This window comes from Pseudophryne corroboree, chromosome 8 (assembly GCF_028390025.1).
Source record: "Pseudophryne corroboree isolate aPseCor3 chromosome 8, aPseCor3.hap2, whole genome shotgun sequence".
Classification (NCBI taxonomy): Eukaryota; Metazoa; Chordata; class Amphibia; order Anura; family Myobatrachidae; genus Pseudophryne; species Pseudophryne corroboree.
In genome coordinates this window covers 383,801,540-383,813,831 of record NC_086451.1, presented here as the reverse complement: position 1 = coordinate 383,813,831, position 12,292 = coordinate 383,801,540, and the positions used below count along the sequence as shown (strand labels likewise).

The following is a 12,292-nucleotide window of genomic DNA, read 5'->3' as shown; positions in this document are numbered from 1 at the left end:
TCCCTCTTCTTTAACGTGTAAACCTAGAAGGCCGCAAGCAGAACACTACTGAGGAAAGCTTTTCAATTAATAGAAAATTAGGCAAATTGTTCTGCCTTGTCTGAACATATTAAAACCTTTTAATTAGCTGCTCTACAGTATAACAATGTCTACAGAGAGGTGTCTCGATGGAATGCCAGGAACACTGCGCTTTTACACGCAAGATGGGATTAAAGACACGGAGGGGACTTGTAGCTCTCACATGTAGCTCTCTGCGGCTGGCAGCAAGTAATCCATATGATGCATATAGAACAAAAACATCTCTGCTGCCCTGAATACTAAGCTTATATAAGAGAAGAATCAGCAATGCTATATAACACATCATCTAAGGACTCATGAGTTGGGAAACCTGTAACATGCTGAATCACTGATAAAGCTAGCTAGTTAGCATTAACCATTCATTTGTTGCACGGAGCCTCTACACTGCAGTCTGTAAAAATGGGAAAAGAACCTCTCTTATCAAATATAAAAATCAATTTATGAGGCTACACAATAAGAAACTGCTCAGATTGCCGGGAGAATGACTTTACGTGTAGCAAAACAGACTGGATATTATCAACCACACAAGTGGAAAACAACACTGGTTGCAGCAGAACTGTTCCTTTATAACATTTCCACAGCTGTGGTTTTAGACAGAGCACACAGACACCCTACACCGACAAGTTCCAGCTTCAGATCAACCTGACTGTGGCAGCAGCCAAAAAGGCTGAAGCAGCGCCAAGTTTTACACAAGCTGGTAACAAGGATGAAGCTGTACACAGTGGCTGCTGATCAGCATACAAAGCAGAGCACTGTCAACCTGCATTTATCATGCTGCTGTAACTCACAAAGGGGGGTGTGCATACACCAGGCGGAGGCAGCTTTCAGCATACACACGGTTAAAGCACAGAAACTAAGAAACCACCTCATCCCCATGTACTATTACACTCACTGTCCTGCTTATGGCACGACCATTTTTTTTTCCTTTTTAGCTGGATTAAAACATATACTATGGGGGGTGGGCAGTATAAGGTAAAAGTCTGAGTTTAGAAGTCTTAATATGAACACCCCCTGCAATCTAAAGAAATCACCCCCCAAGATAGATCCCCACAGACAATATATATATATATATATATATATATATATATATATATATACACGTGTCAGGTAACTGGGGTGTGTTCGTACTGCACTGATGAGCTGAATCACGCACATATTCTGGTATATATGGCTAACAAGAAGAAAAAGCATTCTTTTCTACCAAAAAATATAAACTTATTTTTCGGTGTAGAAATGCCAACATGTTTTGTTTTTTTTTGCTTAACAGGCCATATAAAATGAACCTTAAAGTAAATGATGCAGGCATGCAAAAAAGAGAGATACATGACACGTCACTGCATATGTGCTGGGTTATGATGGAAAAGTGAACATTTCTCACAGACGTGTGGCTGAGAAAAGACATTTCAGTTGGGGGAGAGATACTCACATCCTCAGTTTCACAATAATAACAAATAAGAGTTTTACAGTAAGTTCCTGCTTTTCCTGTTATGAGGGAGAGGGGATGAAGTTACACCGTACAGATTCAGATGGAAAACGTAAAAAAAAAAAAAAAAAAGCTGAAGGAAAGCGGGTGTTCAGGACAGGACTTGGAGGAAGGGGCTCTCGGGAAGGAGGGAGGTTTGATATTTTGTTGATTGTTTGTTAGGTCTTGTTTTCAATAAACGCTCGACAAAAAAAAAAAAAAAAAAAAGGTGCAGCTCGGTAGGAGGGATTACAGGAGAAAGGAGAAGCGAGAGACTGGTTCAAAGGTCATCTGGCAGTGATGAGGCAAAACGGCAGCAAATGTTGATTATTAAAATAGAGGGTGGGTGGGCGAAAGAGCTTGCCATCCATCATATATGCTATTTAAAAAATAATCTACTGTTAAAGAGATGAAAGCTTGGGATTCCTAGCAGTGAGTTCTGGGAGGTGTTCACATCTAATACTTCTGGACAAAGAAAGACCCTCCCCCACAGTTTGCCATTTTACAAACAAAGGAGCCATATTAACCCCCTCCTCACAGACTATCAAGAGCTTCACTCTCCTATAATCTTACAGGACAAATACATATGAAGCAAAAAAACACCATCAACATGTCCCCTGCTTTGTATCTAATATCACATTGCAAAACGGATTTTATTTTTCAAAATGTCAAATTGAAAGCAAAGATTTTCTCTGGGCTGCTCATTTCCACTGACCCATCCCCCACTAATATATAACACACACGATGCTTCAATGACAACAGATATCCTATTTTACATTGCAGGCATGAAACGACACTACCTAATCATTTATTGTCCATTACAACCATGCATTCCACCCACACAAACACTTGTAGGAAAGACATCTTAAGTTTGTAACAATTCACTAAACACAAACTTCACAGATTTGTCAACATTTACTTTTTGTCATCATTTTAGGCATTTGTGCTGTAAACATTTATGTAACTAGGAAATCAGATGTAGGAATCTGTGACACGAGGTCTTACACACAACAATCTCCTGGCTCAGCCGGAACACGACGACTCAGCAAATGTGGGTGTACACAGTGACATTGAACTTTATGCTTTCTCAACTTTTAGTGTTCAGTCCACGTTAGCATATTTAGGATTTGCATTTTCAGACGACAGAGCACTGAATACTTTACGTGGTCAAACAAAAAAGCTCAAAGATAAGACTCCTATTGCATGCTTAAAGTGTGAAATATTAATGCTGTCATATGTTGGGTATATCATATCTATATAATGTAGACAGATCTGTACTACTGCCAACCATTCTTAACATATATGACTAATAAAAATGTCAAATATTGCCTTGACCTTACTTTTGTAAAAAAAAAAAATTAAAAAAATTACAAGTATTATCTGACTTCTCAGTAATTCTTTTGTTCTTTGGCCTTGCAGAACAGGCTACTTAGGGCAGATTTAGCATATGATCTTTGCCAGATCTATAGAATTGCAGCAACATTACATCACACACTGCTCTGTGTTTCTAAACCCCAGGGGCAACCTCACCTACTGTACAGTATGTAGACTTTCAAACTGCCACAAACCTATGAGCCATCCTGGAATGAACCCTGTGTTCCCCTATTGATTATTTTTGCTGTGCTTTTCAACAATGCTAAAAAAAAAGAACTTTAAATTCTCTTTAAAGATATCATTGTTAGACTGTTTTTCTTTCTTGCGTCTGGTGTCTCCCAGGAAGGTACTGGCCTATATAAGGGGTTTATGTTATGCAGATGCCCATATAGGGGTCCCTGGATGCCATGGGTAGTGCAAAGTATATTTTAGTCAGCCAGTCAAAAGTAAAATGATCTACGCTGCCTGCAGTACACAGACCTCTGGCTTCCCTGCTCTCTCAAAGCAAGGACCTAGGAGAAGACCTGTTTCACAAAGCAGCCTTGTAGATAATTTGTTGGAACACAACGTTCAGTTACAAATCCTTACTATGGCGATGCACGCACTGTACCGATGCGGCCGACACCACAAAATGTATCAGATCATGGAAGGAAGGGGAGAGAAATCTAAAGTCAAAAGTTTGGGGTTTTTTTTGGTTTTTATATCTTGAATTCAGAAATGCCTGACATAGGCCACACCAAAGAAAACAGAGCATTCACACCAACAGCATTGCACAAATACAACATTGACATAAAGAACGACCAGATAACGATTCTCAGGGGAAAAAAAGGACACAACCCCCAAGCTTTGTCGCACCACAATTATATACTAAACGCCATCAATACCTGTGCTACGGTAATAAAACCACATTTCACTCTTCCAATACACAATGCAAGCTTATGGAGAGATTACACCCCAAAGGGTTGTATGGGTGGGAGGGGGGTTGGGGTTAGGTGGGGGTGTAGGAGGAAGGAGTCTTCTATATTATAGAAATCCCCACAAAATGATATGATACTGGCCTGTACTATGAGACATGAAACAGCATTATATAGCAATATACAGCATCTAGGTAGTAGAATATGGAGAGAGATATAGATAATATGGGGGTGTCACAGGAAGAGGAGACACATGACAGTATAATGGCACAGATTACCTGCTGTGACCCCCCCACAGAACCCCAGCCCAGCCCCCTCCCCTCCAGACCTGTGGACACAAGGGTTATTCTAGACACACAGACTCTGTTACTCGACCTTTCGGCGGGGAGGAAGAGGAGGTTGTGTTCATTTTCATGGTTTGATGTTGGGGAGGAGGATTCATGGACACTGGTGCCCTCCACGGCCATAATAAGCATTAACTGTCTGTACTGGGCTTAGTGTCACTTGTGTACCCGGCTACATCACATGAGTCCACGTGTGGTTTGCACTGTAACACGGCAGGGTGCTGAGGGCGCTACAGGGCCCCCCTTACAGGCTTTGGCCTCGGGTGAGATGGTGGCGGTGGGCAGGAGGTCAGTGGGTATGAGGGGGTTGGGGGGTGACAGATGGGGGGCTTGGGGTGACAGTCCCCGGCAGAAGGTGATTCCGTGTACCGTGGCGCAGTGAGGAGAACACACTGAAAGATGGCGGCCGCGCTGGGCTGGTGGGAGGGACTTCTAGCGGTGAGGTCACAAAGCGGACCGAGGCCGCCGTTCTCCGAGGGTGACGTCACCTTCGGTTGTTTCCGGGTAGTGGGGGCGGGAAGAGGGAGCGTTGTCATTGGCCAAACGCGTTCGGAGCGGTGGTGGGAAAACAGTGCGCCAATCAGCAGGCAGCAGGGGGCGGGGAACAGAGAGATGAAGGCGACCATTGGGGGGATGAGGCGAGGCTTGTGGCGACGTCATTTCGCAGTGCACTGTGGGACTCCTAGCGACAGTCCCGAGCTTTGTAGATATAAACACCGAGAAACCTAGTCACCCTCTCTACCTCACGCCCATTGTACATGCTCCTCCTCCCCAGCGGTCTCTCCCACCTAGGGTGTCCACCGTCAGTGACCAATGCCGCTTGCACCGATAGTGACCAATGATGCTATGATGGCAAAACCATCGATGATAATTATTAACAGCAAAACACTTATTAAGAACAGCCTAGCAACTCTGTGCAGCTGCCCTTTTTAAAAAGGAAAACCCTTATAAACATAGGTCCCTCGCTACAATCGATGGTATAAGTATTTGTCATCGGTATAGGTCATCGATTGGTTGCAACCATTGATGGTCATTCCTAACCTTCGGTGACTTAACCATAAGGAGTAGGGACGGCTATCAGAGGACTGTCCATCGATGGGTGGCATCGATGATTATCGATGGCACATAAACCATCTGTGGTGAACCATTGATGGTGTGCATCCCTCGATGGCCACCGTTGACCGGGCAACACAACAATGGGGGCGGGGCTTAGCTCTGTGCAGTTTGGGGGAAAACCTATTTGGTTCCACTCAGCCATCCTTTTACCATCGGCAGTTAGCCATCGATGTTTGGTAACTATTGATGGTCGATAGTAGAGATGGAACATCGGAAGCCCACCTTAAAATGATGGCTGATCTTCAGCCAACAAATCTTTTGATGCAACGGTAACTAACCATCGCATAAAAAGAGTTCAATAAAAAAAAAAAAACATTATTTTGCATGCGCTAAAAAAATGTTTGCACATGCGCAAAACCTCTGCAGCGTGGCCAGCCGGAGATGGGATTGGGGGCGGGACCCAGAGTAACATCGGAACACCATCAAATGTTTGATGGCGGCGAACATCAGAATTTCGCCATCAAATGGTAAATACACTAACCTCAAATTAGAAACAACGATGGTTTCAAACCATCACATTCCGATGTCCATCCTTAGTCGATGGCCATCCCTAATAGACAGTATACCTAACACGTGAATGTCCGCCAGGCACCGACTCCTCCAAAACACACATACACATTCCAACCATACATGTACATCCTACCCACCAACTAATCCAATCTACCCCACCCAACCATATGTGCCCACCTGCCATACACACACTCCGTACATCTCCGTCCTTTTCACCGACTTGTCCCACCTACCCCCCAATCTTATGTGCGCTCTTGCCTCACACACACTCTGTACTTATCCATCCTTCCCACCGGGGGCGTTTTAAGAGAGGAGGGGACCCGCGTGCAGCTTCCATTGCAGGCCCCCTCCTCTCCGGCAGCCAGTACACTCTGGCATATGGGGGGGGGAGACATCGGTGCAGTGTGGGCCCCCCCGGACCGAGGGATCCGTGTGGACCGCACACACATTATAGAAACGCCTATGCTTCCCGTCAACGTGGCCCACCCCCAGCCATATGTGCCCTCATGCCTCACACACACTCACTACATCTCCATCTTTACCAACAACTTGTCCCACCTAACCCCCTCACCAGCCATGTGTGCCCTCATGCCTCACACACACTCAGTACATCTCCATCTTTACCAACAACTTGTCCCACCTACCCCCCCTCCAGCCATATGTGCCCACCTGCCTTACACACACTCAGTACATCTCCATCCTTCTCACCAACTTGTCCCACTTACCCCCCAGCCATATATGCCCACCCGCCTTACACACACTCAGTACATCTCCGTCCTTCTCACTAACTTGTCCCACCTACCCCCCCAGCCATATATGCCCACCTGCCTTACACACACTCAGGACATCTCCATCCTTCTCACCAACTTGTCCCACCTACACCCCCCCCCCCCCAGCCATATATGCCCACCTGCCTTACACACACTCGGTACATCTCCATCTTTACCAACAACTTGTCCCACCTACCCCCCCCCCCCACCAGCCATGTGTGCCCTCATGCCTCACACACACTCAGTACATCTCCATCTTTACCAACAACTTGTCCCACCTACCCCCCCCTCAAGCCTTATGTGCCCACCTGCCTTACACACACTCAGTACATCTCCATCCTTCTCACCAACTTGTCCCACCTACCCCCCAGCCATATATGCCCACCTGCCTTACACACACTCAGTACATCTCCGTCCTTCTCACCAACTTGTCCCACCTACCCCCCCAGCCATATATGCCCACCTGCCTTACACACACTCAGTACATCTCCGTCCTTCTCACCAACTTGTCCCACCTACCCCCCAGCCATATATGCCCACATGCCTTACACACACTCAGTACATCTCCATCCTTCTCACCAACTTGTCCCACTTACCCCCCAGCCATATATGCCCACCTGCCTTACACACACTCAGTACATCTCCGTCCTTCTCACCAACTTGTCCCACCTACCCCCCCAGCCATATATGCCCACCTGCCTTACACACACTCAGGACATCTCCATCCTTCTCACCAACTTGTCCCACCTACACCCCCCCCCCCCCAGCCATATATGCCCACCTGCCTTACACACACTCGGTACATCTCCATCTTTACCAACAACTTGTCCCACCTACCCCCCCCCCCACCAGCCATGTGTGCCCTCATGCCTCACACACACTCAGTACATCTCCATCTTTACCAACAACTTGTCCCACCTACCCCCCCTCAAGCCATATGTGCCCACCTGCCTTACACACACTCAGTACATCTCCATCCTTATCACCAACTTGTCCCACTTACCCCCCAGCCATATATGCCCACCTGCCTTACACACACTCAGTACATCTCCGTCTTTCTCACCAACTTGTCCCACTTACCCCCCAGCCATATATGCCCACATGCCTTACACACACTCAGTACATCTCCATCCTTCTCACCAACTTGTCCCACTTACCCCCCAGCCATATATGCCCACCTGCCTTACACACACTCAGTACATCTCCGTCCTTCTCACCAACTTGTCCCACCTACCCCCCCAGCCATATATGCCCACCTGCCTTACACACACTCAGGACATCTCCATCCTTCTCACCAACTTGTCCCACCTACACCCCCCCCCCCCCCAGCCATATATGCCCACCTGCCTTACACACACTCGGTACATCTCCATCTTTACCAACAACTTGTCCCACCTACCCCCCCCCCCCCACCACCAGCCATGTGTGCCCTCATGCCTCACACACACTCAGTACATCTCCATCTTTACCAACAACTTGTCCCACCTACCCCCCCCTCAAGCCTTATGTGCCCACCTGCCTTACACACACTCAGTACATCTCCATCCTTCTCACCAACTTGTCCCACCTACCCCCCAGCCATATATGCCCACCTGCCTTACACACACTCAGTACATCTCCGTCCTTCTCACCAACTTGTCCCACCTACCCCCCCAGCCATATATGCCCACCTGCCTTACACACACTCAGTACATCTCCGTCCTTCTCACCAACTTGTCCCACCTACCCCCCAGCCATATATGCCCACATGCCTTACACACACTCAGTACATCTCCATCCTTCTCACCAACTTGTCCCACTTACCCCCCAGCCATATATGCCCACCTGCCTTACACACACTCAGTACATCTCCGTCCTTCTCACCAACTTGTCCCACCTACCCCCCCAGCCATATATGCCCACCTGCCTTACACACACTCAGGACATCTCCATCCTTCTCACCAACTTGTCCCACCTACACCCCCCCCCCCCCAGCCATATATGCCCACCTGCCTTACACACACTCGGTACATCTCCATCTTTACCAACAACTTGTCCCACCTACCCCCCCCCCCCCCACCAGCCATGTGTGCCCTCATGCCTCACACACACTCAGTACATCTCCATCTTTACCAACAACTTGTCCCACCTACCCCCCCTCAAGCCATATGTGCCCACCTGCCTTACACACACTCAGTACATCTCCATCCTTATCACCAACTTGTCCCACTTACCCCCCAGCCATATATGCCCACCTGCCTTACACACACTCAGTACATCTCCGTCTTTCTCACCAACTTGTCCCACTTACCCCCCAGCCATATATGCCCACATGCCTTACACACACTCAGTACATCTCCATCCTTCTCACCAACTTGTCCCACTTACCCCCCAGCCATATATGCCCACCTGCCTTACACACACTCAGTACATCTCCGTCCTTCTCACCAACTTGTCCCACCTACCCCCCCAGCCATATATGCCCACCTGCCTTACACACACTCAGGACATCTCCATCCTTCTCACCAACTTGTCCCACCTACACCCCCCCCCCCCCCCAGCCATATATGCCCACCTGCCTTACACACACTCGGTACATCTCCATCTTTACCAACAACTTGTCCCACCTACCCCCCCCCCCCCACCAGCCATGTGTGCCCTCATGCCTCACACACACTCAGTACATCTCCATCTTTACCAACAACTTGTCCCACCTACCCCCCCTCAAGCCATATGTGCCCACCTGCCTTACACACACTCAGTACATCTCCATCCTTCTCACCAACTTGTCCCACCTACCCCCCCAGCCATATATGCCCACCTGCCTTACACACACTCAGTACATCTCCGTCCTTCTCACCAACTTGTCCCACCTACCCCCCCAGCCATATATGCCCACCTACCTTACACACACTCAGTACATCTCCATCCTTCTCACCAACTTGTCCCACTTACCCCCCAGCCATATATGCCCACCTGCCTTACACACACTCAGTACATCTCCGTCCTTCTCACCAACTTGTCCCACCTACCCCCCAGCCATATATGCCCACCTGCCTTACACACACTCAGTGCATCTCCATCCTTCTCACCAACTTGTCCCACTTACCCCCCAGCCATATATGCCCACCTGCCTTACACACACTCAGTACATCTCCGTCCTTCTCACCAACTTGTCCCACCTACCCCCCCAGCCATATATGCCCACCTGCCTTACACACACTCAGGACATCTCCATCCTTCTCACCAACTTGTCCCACCTACACCCCCCCCCCCCCCCAGCCATATATGCCCACCTGCCTTACACACACTCGGTACATCTCCATCTTTACCAACAACTTGTCCCACCTACCCCCCCCCCCCACCAGCCATGTGTGCCCTCATGCCTCACACACACTCAGTACATCTCCATCTTTACCAACAACTTGTCCCACCTACCCCCCCTCAAGCCATATGTGCCCACCTGCCTTACACACACTCAGTACATCTCCATCCTTCTCCCAAACTTGTCCCACCTACCCCCCAGCCATATATGCCCTCATGCCTCACACACACTCACTACATCTCCATCTTTACCAACAACTTGTCCCACCTACCCCCCCCCCCACCAGCCATGTGTGCCCTCATGCCTCACACACACTCAGTACATCTCCATCCTTCTCAAAAACTTGTCCCACCTACCCCCTCCCCCCCCTCAAGCCATATATGCCCATCTGATACATACACACTCAGTACATCTCCATCCTCAGGGCCGGATTAAGCCTTGGGGGTGCCCGGGGCACTTAAGACAGGGGGGCCCTGATGAAAGGTGGGAGATGTATATTAGATTGTGCATACCTCCCGACATGTCCCATTCCAGGAGGGACAAAATGCTCTCTACCTGGACTTCACCAGATGATTGGCGTCACCTGTGTTGAATTATGTCATTGATAACAAAGGTGCTTCAACACTGGTGATTGCAACATAAATTAAGAAGGAAGTCCAGGTTAGAGAGCATTGTGTCCTTCCTGGAATGGGTCATGTTGGGAGGTCTAGATTGTGTATATTAAATGTAAACCAATTTGGGTATATTAGTTTTAACTAGAGATGAGCGGGTCCGTTTTTTTGCGGATTTACCCGGATCTCAAAACTGTATCTTATTGGCTCACGGATGTCACGTGTTTTGGATAGCCAATAAGAAAAATCAGGATAAAACCGAACTTACGATAATTCTGGCATTAAGAACCGAGTAAATCCAAACCCGCTCATCTCCAGTTTTAAATAATAGTGTAATAATGCCTGGGTACTGTTTATAGCTCCACCTAATTGAAAGACAACTATTTTATAAACTTTTCTTGTAGTGGAACAAAGACAACTTAACCTTAAAATACACAAATAAAAAATAAGAATTTACTTACCGATAATTCTATTTCTCATAGTCCGTAGTGGATGCTGGGGACTCCGTAAGGACCATGGGGAATAGCGGCTCCGCAGGAGACTGGGCACATCTAAAGAAAGCTTTAGGACTAACTGGTGTGCACTGGCTCCTCCCCCTATGACCCTCCTCCAAGCCTCAGTTAGGATACTGTGCCCGGACGAGCGTACACAATAAGGAAGGATTTTGAATCCCGGGTAAGACTCATACCAGCCACACCAATCACACCGTATAACCTGTGATCTGAACCCAGTTAACAGTATGATAACAGAGGAGCCTCTGAAAGATGGCTCACAACAATAATAACCCGATTTTTGTAACAATAACTATGTACAAGTATTGCAGACAATCCGCACTTGGGATGGGCGCCCAGCATCCACTACGGACTATGAGAAATAGAATTATCGGTAAGTAAATTCTTATTTTCTCTAACGTCCTAAGTGGATGCTGGGGACTCCGTAAGGACCATGGGGATTATACCAAAGCTCCCAAACGGGCGGGAGAGTGCGGATGACTCTGCAGCACCAAATGAGAGAACTCCAGGTCCTCCTCAGCCAGGATATTAATTTTGTAGAATTTTACAAACGTATTTGCTCCTGACCAAGTAGCTGCTCGGCAAAGTTGTAAAGCCGAGACCCCACGGGCAGCCGCCCAAGATGAGCCCACCTTCCTTGTGGAGTGGGCATTTACAGATTTTTGGTTGTGGCAGGCCTGCCACAGAATGTGCAAGCTGAATTGTACTACAAATCCAACGAGCAATAGTCTGCTTAGAAGCAGGAGCACCCAGCTTGTTGGGTGCACACAGGATAAACAGCGAGTCAGATTTCCTGACTCCAGCCGTCCTGGAAACATATATTTTCAGGGCACTGACAACGTCTAGCAACTTGGAGGCCTCCAAGTCCCTAGTAGCCGCAGGCACCACCAATAGGTTGGTTTAGGTGAGACGCTGAAACCACCTTGGGGAGAAACTGAGGACGAGTCCTCAATTCCGCCCTGTCCGAATGGAAAATCAGATAAGGGCTTTTTCAGGATAAAGCCGCCAATTCTGACATGCGCCTGGCCCAGGCCAGGGCCAACAGCATGACCACTTTCCATGTGAGATATTTTAACTCCACAGATTTAAGTGGTTCAAACCAATGTGACTTTTGGAACCCAAAACTACATTGAGATCCCAAAGTGCCACTGGAGGCACAAAAGGAGGCTGTATATGCAGTACCCCTTTTACAAACGTCTGAACTTCAGGGACTGAAGCTAGTTCTTTTTGGAAGAAAATTGACAGGGCCGCAAATTTGAACCTTAATGGACCCCAATTTCAGGCCCATAGACACTCC

At 47.8% G+C, this 12,292-nt stretch overlaps 1 protein-coding gene across 1 annotated transcript in view; it reads right to left on the bottom strand.

Moving 5' to 3' along the window:
• ZC3H4 (zinc finger CCCH-type containing 4) overlaps positions 1-4,635 on the bottom strand; it is a 196,456-nt gene extending 191,821 nt beyond the window's left edge. Inside the window, exon 1 of the mRNA XM_063937644.1 lies at positions 4,204-4,635. Coding sequence (XP_063793714.1) covers positions 4,204-4,304 — 101 coding nt within the window. The 5' untranslated portion in view covers positions 4,305-4,635. The remainder of the gene's footprint in view (positions 1-4,203) is intronic.
• Positions 4,636-12,292: the final 7,657 nt, after the last annotated feature.